At 31.9% G+C, this 18,327-nt stretch overlaps 2 protein-coding genes across 2 annotated transcripts in view; one reads left to right on the forward strand and one right to left on the reverse strand.

Annotated features, from left to right (window-relative positions):
- LOC105618511 (heterogeneous nuclear ribonucleoprotein 27C) overlaps nucleotides 1-10,087 on the forward strand; it is a 46,581-nt gene extending 36,494 nt beyond the window's left edge. The window contains exon 8 of the mRNA XM_012200044.1: nucleotides 9,966-10,087. Within this exon, the coding sequence (XP_012055434.1) occupies nucleotides 9,966-10,087 (122 nt within the window). The remainder of the gene's footprint in view (nucleotides 1-9,965) is intronic.
- Nucleotides 10,088-15,415: 5,328 nt separating this feature from the next.
- LOC105618630 (ankyrin repeat and death domain-containing protein 1A-like) overlaps nucleotides 15,416-18,327 on the reverse strand; it is a 17,305-nt gene continuing 14,393 nt past the window's right edge. The window contains exons 9-12 of the mRNA XM_012200161.1: nucleotides 17,778-17,873; nucleotides 17,002-17,215; nucleotides 15,812-15,988; nucleotides 15,416-15,501 (exon numbers count right to left, since the gene is read on the reverse strand). Of these exons, the coding sequence (XP_012055551.1) occupies nucleotides 15,416-15,501; nucleotides 15,812-15,988; nucleotides 17,002-17,215; nucleotides 17,778-17,873 (573 nt within the window). The remainder of the gene's footprint in view (nucleotides 15,502-15,811; nucleotides 15,989-17,001; nucleotides 17,216-17,777; nucleotides 17,874-18,327) is intronic.

Genomic DNA, 18,327 nt, shown 5'->3' on the forward strand with positions numbered 1-18,327 from the left:
GAGAGAGAGAGAGAGGGTGTGTGTGTGATAAAAACTATTGTTATTAATTTCTATTTGTGATTAATTAATTGTCATCAGTGGCTTTACTATTTTTTTGATAAAGTATTATATCGACAGCTTCTCGAGGCTACGAAGTAATGAGATGCGTGTGAGAAAGAGCGTAGCTTAAATTAGTAAAGCGAGAATGTTAAATATTAATTAAGATCGATGGAGTGAGAGCTTAATTGATGTCGTGGTCTTATAAGAATTCTGAGCGGCCGAATGCTGCATGATTGCCGGGATGCATGTGAGATGAAAACGGGCGCAGCAAAAACCTGGACTCGGTTAAGTAGATAAATAGACGTATATAAGACGACCTGGAAAGACTGGGAATTAATTAAATTACACCCTCGAAGTAGAATTAGAAAGGCTGGCTGTAAGGTGAAATGATTGTTCGCGTTTATTGTTACTAATAGTTAATGAACTATCTCTAACGTCTTACGGTCTAGTTTACTCGAAAAATGGACAAAAAAAAGTTGTTTATTAAACTCGTTACCTCCGCCTAAGGATGATAGCTGTTACGAAAAAATCGTAAGGTTTAGCTGGATAAGGCCGAAATCGCATTAAATAATATGAGGATAGAAAGTACACACCGAAAGTGCTACAAACAGATCTCTCTTTCTTAACTCGAGATAGTTTACGATGATAAATAAGTGCGAAGGAAATTTCCGTTTGCCGTTTGGAAATCAGCAATTCTTTTTATCAACTCGATTTTGTTCTACTCGAGCGCGTGATTCTCAATATTACATCACGAATGATGATGACTTCTAAACTTTCATCTCATGATGTCTAAATAAACAAAGATTAAGATTCGCAATTAATGAAGCAAGCTCTAAAAATAAATTGTTTTAACAACGCGCAAAACAAAGTCGACGGCTTATTTTCGTTCTCTTTTATTATGGTTATCAGTGCGAACGTTTACTTCGTACTTTGATGACATAATGGCGGCGGACTCTTTTTAAACGTGTCTTAAATCGCGACGGTACAACCGTTGTGTGCCCCTTTCCAGAGGGTGCGACGGCAAAAGGTGGACGGGATGAAAGACGAATGAATGTGAAAAACTTGGGCAAGACATTGTAGTGGTAAATCGATATAATTATTGATTAAGAGATAAGTTGTGTACAAATGTATTATAAATTAACAATTATCTCAGAGTACCTTAACGCAGAAAGGAAAAAAAGTAATTAATGAAACTTACTTGACTCGTTTTAATTATCATAAACACATATTATATATATAGAGATCCCAGTCGTCCCGCTTCTTTCGACGGGCGGGGACACGAGTGACTACGGTGCATAGGATCAATAATTAAGATATCGATTATTGTCTAATTAATTAATTAAACTCGTAACTCTCGAAATAAGGCCGTTGTAGACAAGTGTTAAAATAGGAAAAGTGAAATATTTTTAATGAAACCACAAATGCCAACTATTGTGTTCTTATGAGAATCATAATTATTCCGTAATTTTTAAGTAAAAAGAAAAAGGAAAGCGTATCTAAGTCGTTGATTATATAAGTCGTTGTAATTTAATTCTTTTGTTAGAAAGCAAGGCAGGAGAAAGTAAAATGGGATATGATAAATCACAGGCAGAACGAGACATACATGACTGAAATGAATGGACGAAATGAATGAATATTGAATGATTGACGAAATTGCAGGATAATGAATTGATTGATAGGAGCGGTGATCGAGCCACTGATAATGAACGACAAATTAAAGGAGGAATCGGATATATTCGTGTTTTTTAACAGATCTGAAAAATACACAAAGAATCAAAAAATTATTTAGTAGATCGATTATTGGAAATTATTTATTAATAAGTGTCACACACTTTATATTAGTATTGCTAAAAAAAACTTTTCTTTTTTTTCTAAAAAAAAAACGAAATTAAGAAGTTAAGCTTGTGCAAGTTTAATTTAAGCGATTTAAAGAAATGATGAGAATATAAATAACAGAGACGTAAGACTACGGAAAATGGGAAAAGAAGGGCTTTGGGAAGAAAGACGAATAGATTCAATTTCTCAATGAGGAGGATGGTGTGAGAAGATCGTGCGAAAGGAGAAAAACGAGCGAAATGGTTGCGTGATTGTGAACGATTAGGAGACGACAAGTGAGCATGTAGACGTAAATATCCGACGTTAACAACTAAATGGCAGACATACATACACATATTTAGAGAAATATTCATAAACACATTTTAGTAATACTGGAGCATAGATCGTACGGGGTACAAGTTGGCGAGTGACCATCGCGTACCGAGAATCAGGTTTAAGATTTGCCAAATCTTACTAAGTAAAACCACGCGAAACAGAATAAAGTTTACTAAGCTGCACTACGTATAGTATGTAGGGAGTACTTGCATTAAAAGAAAAAAAATCATAGCTAAAAAACCGTTAGTGTTTATTAAAACGAAGATGTGATGAAGAGTGTCGGCGCAATATTTCCAAATCGAAGCCCCTCGAACCTGCCGTTTGTCGGAAGGAATTACCCTCCGAATCCATGCAAAAAGAAAAAAGAAAAAGAGAAGAAAAATAAAAAAAAAGAGGAAATCGTGATCACAAATCAAATGGAAGGAGACTCTCAGTCATCGCATTTCTCTTGCGATCGTCTCCATTTTTCTTTTCACAGAATATCCTTATGTCGATGAAGCATTCTGTAGGTTCGTAGGGCACGTGCGTAATGTTAATTATCAAAATGCGACAAGAAACGATCGTCAAATAGAACTCGTCGGAACATGTTAGTATCCTTTATGCATATGAAAAAAGAACATGGTGAGAACGAAGAAATGGAGAATCAAGCAGAGATGAATCGACGAGTGAAAATTACGAAAGTAGTTAAAAAATAATTAACGATCGTTATCTATTTTTAGTGATGTTATCTCTGACACGATGGGTGGGGGAGAGAGAACATGGGAGGAGGATTGGCGTGGGCGAACGACAAATGAAAGGGAGGCACGAATGGCGTTTTCGGTACACGTATCAGATTGAATTGACGTGACGCGAATTTCTGCGTCTATTTCACGCGAATAGCAGGGCTCTGCAATTGATGTAGTTTGCGTGGCGTGGGTGTGATGGGACCGAAGTTGGTCGAGGAAGTTCCTTCGAGATTAACGAATGCACGTGCCGAAGTTTAATTAAGCTGCATTATAAATTAGGATTCAAACTATACGCAACGTCGGACTGTATAACGCCAAACTGTTTTTCATAGAGCCAAATTAATGCTTGAACGATCATTTCTCAATGAAACATTTGATGCAAATTGTTCTTGACGATTTTATTTGCTCGATGGGACTAATTAGTATGAACTTAAATATTACCATTGAAATCAATATAGCGTGTAATATCAAAACTTTTTTACTCTTTTACTTTGATACTCTATTTTTTATATAATTTTTCTATTATAAATTCCATTGGAATATATATTTTTATATGTAATTACGATTTTTTAGTAAAAATATAGAAAAAAATCACTGTTTTCATCAACCATTTCATTCAAAAGGATTTTTTAAATTAGTTTCACGTTCTTCGTGTTTTTGGTTGTACAGAACACGAAATCTCTTGAATATAATATTTTTTAGCTCAGTCATATAATAGAATATTAAAATTTATTTATATTAAAATTCTTAAATAATATTGTAAACCAATACTCGTTGTTATTGTGTTTTAATGTTCTTTCAACAGCATCTTGTGTATTTTCCATGAGATGCTGCAAACAAGTGCCATCTTATATCAAACAAAATTTTCTGAAATAAATCTGAAAAATTGTATCTGTGTTAAGAGAGTATTCGAAAAATATATGCTCTTTAAATGAAGATCCTGTTGATTTGTGTGATATGTTGCTTTTGGCATTGAAATGTTTTTTTTATTCCATGCTGTACGAAATAAAAATCGTCACGTTTCATTAAACATCTTCTTTGAGAATCTGACGTTAAATATTGGCGATGATAATTCTATAATGATTAGTGTGAATTGGTTTATTTGAAATTTATAGAAAACGTCTGACGTTATATCGATACGATGACATTACGTATAGTACGAAACTAAATATAAACGTATAATAGAAATATCGGGAGCAAATTTATTAACTGAATAATTGATATTGATATATTCTGAGACGTAAGCAGAAGTTTGAAGCGATGAAAAGGGATATTTAGAAGTTTGACAGTGAAATCAATTGAAATAGGCATTTTGGAAGTGAATCCTACAGATAACTGACATAGATCAGATTCAGAGGTAAAAGGATCGATGAGGAAATTTCGAAGGATTGAAAATCGATAGATAGACGAGCGGTAGGCGAAAGAGGTTGAATCAAAGCTAGGCATACATATAGTTCGAGAAAAAGACGTATGCTAGAAAAACGTGTATGTTCGTTTTTTTCGGAAGAATCTTTGACGTGCCTTCGAAGGAAGGATATTAATCAATCTAACGTGTAACAATATGATAGTCCAAATAGAAGAGATCGACGTCGACTCATTCCGCTGATTTCTTCTCCATGTTCCTTTTTGTTTTTTACACATATACATGCTTGTCGACAAATGTTAAGGAAGAAATAAGTTGCTCATGAATTGTTTAATAAATTTTATTTATCCATATGTAATTGATTCCATCGAGTGCAAGAATTATATTTTCTTTGCGAAATGTATTTCTCGTATTTGATGCAATTATATAGCTATAGACGAACAAGTGAGATGTATATAACAATTTACGAGTAATTGCTTTATCATTTAATTTTTGTCGATAAACGAACACACACACACACACACACACACACACACACACACACACACACACACACACACACACCCACGCGCGCGCACGCACGCACGCACGCACGCACGCACGCACGCACGCACACGCGTACACCGTTGCTTTCATCATGTTATCTAGCTCATACGAGTACGTCATACACCATACGATCTTACTCCCTCCCCCCATTCTCGACGACACATAAAATAACAGTACTATTATGATAGTTACTGTACTATTACTACTATTATTACTATTATTACTACTACGATTATTATTACTATTACAATTACTACTTATACTATTATTATTACTATGATTATTCTTATTGCTATTATTATTATTCATTAAACACACACACACACAAACACACACACACACACACATAAATATATATAATATATATATAAAATATGCTTAACGGTGTTTCTAGTGGATTAATTGATTAATTGATACTTAAGATATATTAATAATATTAATAATGATCATAATGAGACATATATAATATTATATATAAATCTATATACAACACAATATATATATAATGATATAATGATGATAAGTTGATATGCTGATTATTATGATGATATAATATAGAGAAAATCATTCATAAAAATACACTGATATAGATTATGAGAAATTATGATTAAATAGAAAATGATATTGATGAAAAAAAAATTCTTATCAATCAAATTAATCGATCCCTTCACTTAAATTAGATCGCACCTTACGTAGTTATGTGTAACTAACTTCATGTGGTTGAGAGACTTAAAACACTGCACAGCATAAATTTTTATTTCTAGTGACGATCGTACTAGCATATTTAGAGCTATTATCGCGGGATACTGTATGTGAGTGCCAGTGATTAGTTCAAATATTATTAAAAACAAATTTTTTTTAAACAATTATATATAATTTAATATTATATATAATTACATAGTGCGAATACAATGTACATGGTGCGAATGATAGCGAGCATGCGAGTGCGCGAGAAAAGAGATTACATGTGTTTTTTTAAAACTATGATTGCGATGGTGCGCACCTGTCCGTCGATCGATTCCCTTCGATCCCTCAGATTAATGCTATCGACACCATGCGTTCCATATGACTCCTTCTTTCTTTTTGCCGCTTCTGTTTTGCAATTACGCATTGCGATTTCCACCGTGCATACGCGATCATATGCGCCCAATTGAAATGCAGCAGATATCATATGAAGAATATTTCATTGGAAAGGCAATATATCACGGATATATTTATATTTTATACATGGAATAAGAATTTTTGATGTAAAAATTTATGCGTACTTTTCATGCGGAAATTATTGAGTTGATATCGCGACAATTTTCGTATGCACGGTGTTGCTGTCGTTAATGAGAAAACGGGATTACAGAGGTGGTCCACTGTTAGAAAATATTGATTGAATGGATTCTTTGAATTTTCATTGCCGCATATATTCAGAACGTATCGGAAACGGTGGAGACAAGCTTTTTAATTAGTGCAGTGTTTTATGCGCGTCCCAACATACATATCCCGCCATGTTCTCTCGAATCTGAGGCGTGTCATCCTGTATAATAATTACTATATTGAGAGCTGTTGCACTGGAAATAACTTCTGCTTTTCTATAACGAATTCTTTTGCGTTGCAACGGAAAAGTCTCAGTTTCGAGTTGGCCTGGTATTCGACATGTCAGCACTTTCGTATATTTACTTAAAGATGGTTGAAATAAAGTATAGATTTATTTTAAAAGTTTTTAAAGTCCTTTTTTTTGTTTCATGATTTCGTTATAGAGATTTGTATTGTTTGAATCATTAGTGTTGACATGTTCCATAAATCGAAGCTTAATCTCTAAGTACACTTAATCTATTAACCCATTAACCGGGCAGGCAGTTAAAGTATTTTACTGGCGTCCGTAATTTTAATATGCGTATAATTTTTATACGTTAAATATCGTAATATAGTTTCATAAATTAGTATATGTAGATATAATAACTCTTACACGTATGTAGATATATATATATATATACATATATATATATATACTTAAATGATGAAAAGTTCATCCAAAAGTGCATCGTTATTATCAAAATGGTACATATATAATTTTCAATTAAATAAACTCAGGACTCAAATTTTTAGATAATATGATTTCTAATTTATAAGCCATTTGATATAGAGATGATTTGTGTGTATTGTAATGCACGATGCTCTTGAATTCGTATCATATTATACGTAAACAATAATTTTAGATAAGACTTATCATTAGGTTGCAATCAACACAGAATACATAATTATAGTATTAATATTATAAAAACAAAAACTCGGTTAAAGGGTTAAATTAGGAACTTCATGAGATCGTGCTCAGCTACTTGAAGTAAGGCCATCTTCGAAGAGAAAACGCTCGTGAACCTTTATCCACAACTTTCTCTCCTTTCTGTCTTGTACTATCCTCGACCCCTTGCACGAAACTCGCTCGAGTTTCCTCTAAAGGAGTGGCACTCGAGGGAGAAACGTGTATTCCCAGAGATGAAACGAGCTCTAACGATCTTCCTTACCTTTTTTTCCCCAGATGTCCTCCCGATTCCCAAATTCAAAACCGTCGAAACTGGAAGTCCTACCTTCATTCCCAACGGAGACGCAGCTCCTGGTCCTCAACGATTCTCCTTGACCCAACACACGAATTACCATCCCTATAGACGCTAAAAGATCGTCGTTCGAACGGCTAAGAGAAACAAGTTTTCCTAAGTGCGCGAGACGGGAAAGGGCAAGAAAGAGTGCGAAAGAGTGGCAAAAAAAAAAACGAAAGAGAGTATGAGAGGATGAGTGCAAGAATGGACTCACACAACTTCCGGCCAGAATTTCTCTTTGCGCGTATTACGTGCCGGTTGTATCTCCATAGTTTTGATTATATATTATAATTTGTTAATTTTATAGCGGTGACTTTAAGCTCATTTCCAGCAATTGAGATGGCGCGCAGTAAGATTACCGTGTAAGGATTAATTAATTAAATTAGTCAGAAGTAAGTGCGCTCGGTTTATACAGTAAGATTAACTAAGCCACCGTCATATGTTAGCTGTACGATTTTCATTATTAAGCTAACATTAAATTTTATCGCTTATCCTTTAGACTGTAGTATCTTTGTAGTAAGTCTTAAGGTGTGTTCTGCTTTTTTATGGATATATATGTGTTATCTTTAATCGTGATGATATTTCTATAATTGTTTTAAGTAATGAAACGTTAAAAGTTATAAGCCATTAAAAGATAACATGTATTTAACGCTTTTCAATTGCATATACTAATGATAATAATGATAGTAATGATGTTTATTATGATCTTCGAAAAAATTTCACTTTTATTGTTTTTTACATATTATTTTTAATTCTTTAGCTCCTAATTAAACGAAAAGATCAAGTATCATGATTATAAATTATTAATTAAACACTATTAATTATTTATATCGCTGAATTAGTTTCAGAAAGGGACGCTTTTTTTTTTGACTCGATATTTGATCGAGATATTTTTCCAAACGCAAAAACGTTTTTTATACAAATAAGATTGAATTGGAAAGCGTTAAAGAGAAATTGATAAATCGCGTGAACGTTCCGATTTTATTCCTGCGCTTTGCCGTGAACAGATGTAAAGTTGATGTCAAAGAGCTGACCCGTTTTTCAGGCGTCCCTTTTTGCAAATTAGTCACGAACTCGTCGCGATCCGAAACTCGTCCGGAGGTCCTAAAAGCCACCGCTATGATGCACGCTCGGATCTCTCGGATACGGAAAGAAGATGTGTGAAACCTCTTTCGAGATCTATATAGGTCGGTGATATTAATTCAGACCGTTTGCTCTCGAGTTTTCAAATTATCTTCCGCAAAACTCCATTTGGCCAATCACCTATCCATCCACTCCTTCCATCCATCCATCCATCCATTTGTTTATTTATCTATCTATCCATTTACCCATCCATTCTGCGCCTCAGATCGTTTCAGAAGCGAGACATATATTCTCTGATTCTACACGTAGTACCTTTAGACTCTTTCCTGTCCAGATTTCATTTTTGCTTGCTCCAAATATTTCTTGTTTCTTCTCGTTGTTCTTATTTCATTTTGTTCATGTTACTATATTTATATATCTGATATATTATTGCAGAAGAGAATTAATTAAATATTTATAAATCCAAGCGATCTAAAAGAAGACATTATTAATTTTCTTTACTTGTCTTCTCTTAATATTTTCTTTTTTTCTGTTTGAACATATAATTTTTTAAAAATCTATTTTTATAAAATCTATTATAAAATTGAGAATCTGTAGCGCTTAACTTGTACAATAATTAAATATGAATTTGCATAGCGTAATTTTTTCTCGTATTGTTTTATTCATTTTATTCACATATTGTGGATCATACTTTTTAGATATTTATACAGTTATTCATCTTTCAGTAATTCATTTTCTAGTAATATTGATTTCTTAGATTAATTCAATCAAGACCGTCTTTATAATTGCAAATGCTATTGATATAATAATAAAAAGAAACTTAAATTGTAATTATTATTTTATTAAATTGGCAATTATATAATTTAAAATATTCATTATCGATTAGATTTGGAGTTTGTGGAAAGTTTAGCATCTTCATTCCCTGTTATAATTTTTTTTAAGTTAATCCCAATAATCTTAACTCTTTGCAATCCTATATCACGTTCACAAAATATTGTACCTCTAAATTGCTATGATCCCTTATTGCTAATATCTCTTATTATGTATCCATAATAAGGGATACTTTTAACAACTTGGAATTATTACATGAATATGTAATGACATCTTTTTATTTGAATTAAGTGTAATAAATTTTGAATGCACATTAATAAATTATTTAAATTATTATTAATAATTTATTAATGCTAAATTTTGTCAGATTTTTATCGATGGCCAATGCATCTCCGAAAAATTTAAACGCAGTGGTAATAATAGCATTATTAAAATTTCATCTATTTTTGATCATCTGTTGATTTGGATTGCAAAAAATTAAGCTTCTTCCGCTTCTTACATGTTCAAATCTTTCATCGAGGATCAGTCTCTTGAGTTGTAGAATAACGCGAGTCACTGCTCTATGTTACCACCTTCTCCGATTACGTCCTCTTGCCACGTCCTGGCACATAGTACTATGTTCTTTTGTGCGATTCTATACAGGCGCCAGATATGGATCGAGCGTTCCTGCTGCGCCAGGAACTGACAACTACGGTGGTGGGCCCCAAAGGGGTTACACAGGATCTACGTCGAACAGCAACAATTATCATCCTTACCGTCGCTAAAGGAAATAAGACAGAAACCGGTCTCGACTTCGGTTTGAGATTCTTCCCCTTTTTTGTTGCTAATGTACACATTCGTATACTTATTGCAAGGCAGTTTATATATCGGTAACAGAGAACACTTGCCCTATTTTATTTTAAATCTGCGTTGGAGAAATATATGAAGAAAAAGAAATATGATTACTTCGTGGGATGTGCAAGAAATGTGCAAACAATCGAAGAAGAGGCAATATTGTTGCTCGCAAATTTGCTCGACTTTTATAGGTGTACACAACAGGGAAAGAGAAAAATTGCGGAAAACTCGCGACGAAAAGCTAGAACGTTACAGAGAATCAAGCGAGTGTCGAGTAGATTTAAGATTTAATACGACACTTCATTGATTGGTGCCACTCGCGAGGTCGTACTTCGGAGATACTTTTATGTACGTACAGCAAACTCCGATTCAAAGTTGAAATCGATTTTAGACCACTTGACTTTTCGTCCTGAATTTCGTGCACTTGCATCGTTCGAGTTTTTGAATAAAGTTAAGAGACTGCTACGGCTTTTACAATTGAGATTCGACATCATAATTACTATTGATTAATTTCTAAAAATTTCTAATTTTATATCTTGGATAACTAAAAGATATTATATATATTAAATGTAATGATATATAATAATATGTATTATATGCACAGATAATTGACGATAACTTTTCTACAAAAAGTTCAATTTTTCCCTGTAGAGAGTAACATTTAAATCTAAATATGTGCGATGAATTTGTTGATGAATAACTCATGAGAACTCATCAATGATCTGTCATTAATAAATTTTTGGCAGGTTTAAACGAAACTATAGTGATTGACTTATGCAGCTTTGTATTTTTTTTCTATTATTTTGAAACTCATATACGTTTGCATGTTCTGCGTGTTCAGATTAAACAGACATGAGCGACTTCATCATTTGGTCCAAGATGCAGGCGAAAAAGGCAAATATCTTGCGAATATTAACGTCGATGCACGATCACGGATTGAGATGCACGTTGAGTTGGAACTGTACTGCGAATAAGTATCGATTAGTGTAAGAAATAATAAAATAACACGTGTTTGTCTTTAATCGAAATTAATCGTAAAACAGATGAAGAAATGATCAATCACGGGTAACAAGCCATCATATTAAAAGACCTTATTATGTTAAAAGACTTCAAAAGGATAACATCTTTTTTCTATTTATGTGCTGTACTTGACAAATCGACTCGAAGTCTCCAATTAAGTTATTCTCAGCAATAGTGTTTATCCTATCGTCTTTTCTAAGTTTTTTTATTTTCATTTGCGGACGATCAAATTGTCGCTTCTTCTCCCTTTTGTGTGTTTTCTTGGTTCTTTCCACAGTTTTATACTTATCGCGCGCGCGACGACAGCGTTAGAATATACAACTTGATACTTTCTTTTTTCGATTTCTATCGTAGGAAATTTATTTGCTAGATAATAAATCTATTTGTCATGTTCAATTTACTGATTGGATGTAAGGGTTATGGAGGTAACAGAAAAATAAAAAAAACGTAAGTAAAGTTTAATTCAGTGCAAGCACACAGACATGACTCGATCATTTGACTTGATCTCGATATCTTTTTCCTTTTTTTCGTATGTAGTTTACTCACTTTAAAAATTTCAGCATTCGAAAATAATTTTTTTTTCCGATTCTCAAATTTGTATTTATAAGAAAATTAACACTGTCGTCTGCGACGTTATTAACGAAAACGTATTTATTTGCGCAATATATTATTAAATTATTTATTTTTTTGAAATTGATTGCTTTCAGAAGGCGTTAGAGTGTATTGAATATAGAAATTCAAAAAATCTAATCTATGCATTTTAATTTGATATCTTCAAAGCATATTTGAATCTGCATTTGTTTTATAGTTCTTTCATCTTTATTTCAAGATCTTTTCAAAACGTCATAACGAATGGAGCTAGCACGGGTTGTTCTGCAGCAAAAAATAGCATAAGGTCAAAAAGCCAAACATATTTACTAAAATTTGCGATAGTGTACTCTAAGAGTGCGATAGGGTACTCTAAGAGTAGTGTTTTAAATAGACGGAAATACATTTATACATGTACAAACATAAGATACATTCTATTGTCAAATAGAAGGTCACGAATATACGAGTCCGAATGCGTTATAAGATGCGTATTGATTTATATTTTATGATGAGTCTGTGTTCCGGCATACGTACCTTTGCGAAATAAATTTCGAAAGAGACCTCGGAGATTCGCAACAACGAAGGAAGACACACATTAGGCTATGGTTGTGTAACGTCTATAATATTGATTAAAGAGTTATGGAATAATCCGTCGCGGTACGACTGCTGTTGATAGCACCATCTCCATTTCTACTATTCACCACTCTAATACTATATTATTGTTTATAGTATTTTGTTACATACTGTGAACACTAAGAAGCTAGCGACATTCTTTTATAGAGTAATTAATATTCCGAATGAATTAATAAACGTTCACATTTTAATAGAAAAACTTGGAGTTGTCAGTTACTTATGAATTATTACATTATCTTAATCGTCATCCTACTTTGTCCTATTTTCCTTAGTTTTCTGTTTGTAATTTCGAAACGCGCGAAAAATACTGATGCTTTTTTCCTGAAAAATTGAACTTATTTGTCAGTGCAACTTATTACATACATAAGTTCTAATGTTATACAAGTCTTACATTTTTCCACACATTTATAATTTATATAATATTTGCAACAATAATATGACGATATATAGAATACAACGATTTATTACATCAAGATAAGATATGTACATTGTTGTAAAACGTACTTTCAGAAAGCAGCTTCGGAAGTCCGATGATTTTTTTTAATCCATGCGGTAAGTACGTACTTATCTATATTATCTTTCGTATTATCGCTTTGTTAATAATTATTTTAATTTTATAAAAAAAATTGAAAGTTCGACAGATAAAATACAGGAAGAGTATTTTCATATTTAAATATTCTTGATATTTTTTAATCAATATTATAAAATTATATAAGCTAAATGTGATGGAGAGGAGATAATTTGCTTCCTCTTGCTTACACATTATTATTATTATGCATTTGATTTCATGTAAATGAAATCATCAAAAATTTCATAATTTTTAGTTTATATAATTTTTGCGTAATACAAGATAAAGTTACATATAATCGTTCGTAGTTAAGAGTCTAAATTTGTAAGTTTCAGATATGTAGATTGTCTCTCTCGAGAATCGTGCGATAATCGCATATCTATTTATCGATTTTATATTATATTCTTTATTCGAGATCTAATCTAATAAACTGTTATCACATCGAAAGCCCTGCAAAATTTACTCTCACACTTAATCTATGCGTTATTAATATTATTCCGAAGAGTTTACGTTCGATTGTTTGATTTTACAATTGTATCGCTTTTTTCGATGACTTCTGAGTACTAATTGTACTTTTGTTTCTACGAATAACGGAAGCGTTTCTCTATAAAAGAATCATCAAAATAAAATAAATGATAGTCTGCTTTAGCTTAGGACGGCTTGGTTTCATATAATTGTTCAAATACTCCGTTTTAAATAGGGTAGGTAGTCCAACAGTGAACTAGTAGTACACCTATGAATTTCCCATTGCGATATTTCGTAAATGTGACGTTATCAAAGTATGCTGCTATCATGTAGCGACTCGCATTTGAACCCCTTCTCGGCTTCCCAGTCGACTGGCAGATCGCGCTAAGTACGGCTATGTAATGTCACATTTTAAGAATTTCAAGTTGTAAAGTAAGTTTTTTGTAGCTTTATGCATTTTTTATATTTTTGTTGTTGTGCCTATCATTTTTTTTTATTGTGCAATAGTTTTATGTGCACATTTGGCTTTATTATTCTGTAAGCAATTTTTTCTGTTATATTATTTTACACCACATTATTTAGGAGATTATCATGGAAAAGGTTAGGAGGTTTATAATGAATCATTTTGAGTAGTGAACAATGAACCACAGTATATTGTAGACCGCACATAACCTTTTTTATGATAACCTCAAAATAATAATTCATTATAATAATTATTTAGAATACGGCCCCATTTAAAATCTCAATAAAAACTTATTTGACGCTTTTTCACTCAAAACGGAAGAAAAACGCAGTAATCGGTCTTGTGAATTCTCACCATCTTATAATTATCTATTTTATAAATAAATATTTTTAAATATAACAAAATATTTAATTAATAAATATAGCAAAACTAGAATAATCTCAACAATTCGCAGTAAAAAACATGTAGTTATTTATAAAAAATAGCATGATTCATTGTGTATATACTCCTTGTACACAACGAACCACTTCCTCCGATTTTTTAAATAATCGAAATTGTGATTAACATAAAAAAATAACTTAAAGTTATTAAAGTTATTGTAAACAATAATTTAAAAGTTATTGTTTACAGTAGCCAATTAAATTCATAAACTGTATGCCAAAACTCATATCTTTAATTCAATAATTGAAAGAGATATGGTATAAGCCTCTGAAATTTACATGGGTCATTGTTGAACTACGTACCCTATCCTATTTTTTGCATATTATTTGTATATAATTCAAATACCTTCTTCACTATCGTCGCGTTGTATAATTGATATTCCTCTTACACTATCGTCTTTTGGTAAATGATATTATTTAACCCAGCGATGATATATAGTGGGTTCGTAGAATTTATTCTACGATGAATGAAGCTACTGTATTTACAACCTTCAATCAATTTTTCTACAATATAATAAGATATAATTATGCAATCCATCTGGTTCAATTTTATTAAGGAAAATTTATTAAGAAGTAATAATTTATTATGAATTTCATTTTCTTCGGATTTTCAAATTGCATGATTTTTTTATATGTATAATAACATCAATAATTTATTTTATAGTTTTATTTAAGATAAGTCTTATTCATGTTAAGTAGATTTAAACATCAAAATTTTGACTAAAAAATTAGTGTATATCAATATACACTGTAGAATTACATACCTGATTTTATCAAGAAATTCTTGTTCTTTCAAAATAATAGTGACAGCTATACCTGCGCTGTAAATTGTACTCGTAATTTCTGTCCTAAGAATTTGCGTAACATTGCGAATTGTTAGTATAAAAGGTATTTATACAACATTATATGTATTTTTTATTTTTTTTCCCTCGTTAATGGCATTTGCCAAGTTCGTTGAACTCTTCTCATTAAAATGCAGGTAAGCTTTTGACAATAACTATTACGTCTTACGTAAATTACAATTTTCGTTCAGATTTTCATATGTGTAGAATTTGCATGTGAATTTGGCACTTGTAAATATTCACGCAATGGAGCATTTATGACATCGTTGCCCTTTCGATTTTACCTCACCATCATCTCCCTGCTCCATTTGTTTACGAATGGAATCTGCAAATGAGTGAAAGCAAATAGAATCTCGTTGCAGAAAGTTCTATTCTATATGAAATTCAATCTTATATATTACGATTGTTATTGTTATCTCTATAAACGTCAGCCGCGCTGTAATCCATTGCTATCCTTGCGAATAAAGGATATTTTTACTGCGTGTAGTAAGGAGTTTATTGAGATAACAATTGGATAACAATAGTAATAAGAAAGAAAAAGAAGATTTATATATATGTTGTACGTATAAATATACCGGAATAGAATGTATACCGGATTTATATATGTATATATATACATATATATATATATATACCAGCAATTGCTTTCTTGTCCACCGCTGATAAAGCTTCACAGAGCTCTTTTATCAGTGACACGTCTGGATTTAATCCGGAGGCCCAAATCATTAACATTCGAAATCCGTGCTCCTTGAAACTCGCGGGACCTATAATTGGAGCTTTATCGTCCTTTTCATAAGGCTGCTCTAGACGCACTATAGGAACATTGAGGTACAAATTCGCACGTATAATCCGTAATTAATTTTACGCAGGATTGAGTAAGTAAATGTTTTTTTTTTAATAAATTAAGTTAAAGTTAATGAGTTATAAAATTAATATATATAAGTTAAAAGTTGGACAAAAACTCGTTAAGATCGAATTAAATCAAATAAAGTTAATTTTGAAAAACATTTTTATCAAAATATCATAATTTTTCTTCAAATCACATTACTTTAAATAATTACAGTAGAGTAAATCATCAGATTAATTTAATATTTTATTTTTTTTTGTAAATCATACGAGATATTAAAGATATTTCTTAATAAAAAACTGATGTTTAGTTATTTTACCTATGTAAATAATCTTTTCCATAAAGATGTTTATAGATAAGAAGAATTTTAACTGAAAAAGGAAAAAAATTAATAAATTAAAGTTTAAGAGTAATTAAATTAAAAGCTGTTAATTTTTTTATTTTTTTATTTAATTTTTATCTTATTAACTAACTAGCTAACTTTTACGATTTTTATCTTATGTTGTCATTTTTATTTTATGTTGAATGCATATTTATAAAGAACGGGAGCATGGAATGTGCATAACGCGTAATGCATAAAAAATGAACCAATTAATCCTTTTCTTTCTGATATGCATCGATATATATGAAACTAAACAAATAATTTTGAATACATTACTTTAAATACAAAGCGCCATTACGATCTGAATATTAAGATGTTGTACTATTATATTCATATAAATGAATTAATTTCAGAATATTGATAATTGCGTGCCGATTGTCGGACTTTCAACGCAATCTGAAATATTAATAATCCTCCCAAATTTCCCAAATTAATTTTAAAAAACTGTAATAAACTTATTGCGAAAAATATTCGACCGGGAGTCGAATCTGGATCTCTTGCATTCCGTGCGAGACAAATAATTTTGATGTTTCTCTGAGAAACGTAAATAAATTACGATGACAGAAATAATATTATGATACATAATATCGATTTACCCGTATACTGATGTTCGATAGCTCTAATCTGTTCAGGGGTGAAGGTCCAGTGAACAGCTAATTTTTTCCAATCTTCAGGGGCAAGTTGTTTATAGGCCAACTTCCAAAGAATGGATCGGATTTGCTCCGAGAGGCGACCATTATTGCTGGAGATGCTGCCACCACGCGATCCTTCCCTCCACCACCTCCGTGCTGGAGTCAACTCTCGAACCTCCTTGTTAGAATTTGAAATCTCCTTAAATCTAATTTTTTGTTCTCGTCCAATTTTCTTAGCTGATTTTAATTTAATATATGCAAAACAAGTAGAATGTATTTATCCAGCACAAAAGCTTGTAACAACATTGCTACAATATTACAATGTTATTGTTACAATATTATAATGTTATCGCAATATATAACTTGCTAACTATTAATAATATTGCTGTAATATTGTTGACCTATACTGTATGAATAGTGACTAGAGATACGTATTTGTTTTTTTGTTTTAAAATTTAGACTCGCACAAATTTTGTTGGAACAATATTTGAAGCAATATAAAATTTTCATAGAAATTAACAATTAATACAATATAAACATCATAAACAAGCTGAATAAATTTAAATTGAAAACAAATAACAATTTTTGCGATTGAAATATACGAGATACTGCAGTTAATATTACATATTCTGCATTTTGTTATCATCTTGTTTGTGGTTTGTGTCTATCAGACATGAGATGAAAGGGAAGACGATTAACGTTAAGCGAAATTCTTGTAACTACGGTGGATATGTACCTACCGGGGTCGGATAATCTAATCTAGCGGTCTTAATGATCATGTCGACGATGGCTGTGAAACTGCCTCTTGCCGCAATGTAAAGTGGTGTTCGGCCGCTCTGCAAATGTCAGGATAAACTTCGGTTTAACTTTATTATCAAGTTTGCAACGGTTGCTGTCAATCCGGCACCCATATCACATTAACCGTGCTGGATCAGGAATAAGACGTTTGGAGCTTTCTGCAAATAGCGCGAGTCAATTTCTCGTGGCACGTGTCACATTGTCGACAAAATCGACGTTCCTCTCGTACTGTGCACGTGCAACAGACTTTTCGTCCAATGTGTTAATCAAGAGTGGGATGTTATATTATTAGAGCTGTGTCTTAAGATTGAATCTTTTATAGCATTCTTCGTAGCGCTTGTACAAAATAAAAAGAAATAAAATACACACAGAAAATGCAAGAAGTAAATGAGTACATTTTGTCCTAATATAAAATAAAAGAGTTTCACGTTCCTCATTGTAAAAGCTAAATTTTTCAACTGTACGAATATTTGTACATCTAAACAATTTTTA

This window comes from Atta cephalotes (assembly GCF_000143395.1).
Source record: "Atta cephalotes unplaced genomic scaffold scaffold00017, whole genome shotgun sequence".
Classification (NCBI taxonomy): Eukaryota; Metazoa; Arthropoda; class Insecta; order Hymenoptera; family Formicidae; genus Atta; species Atta cephalotes.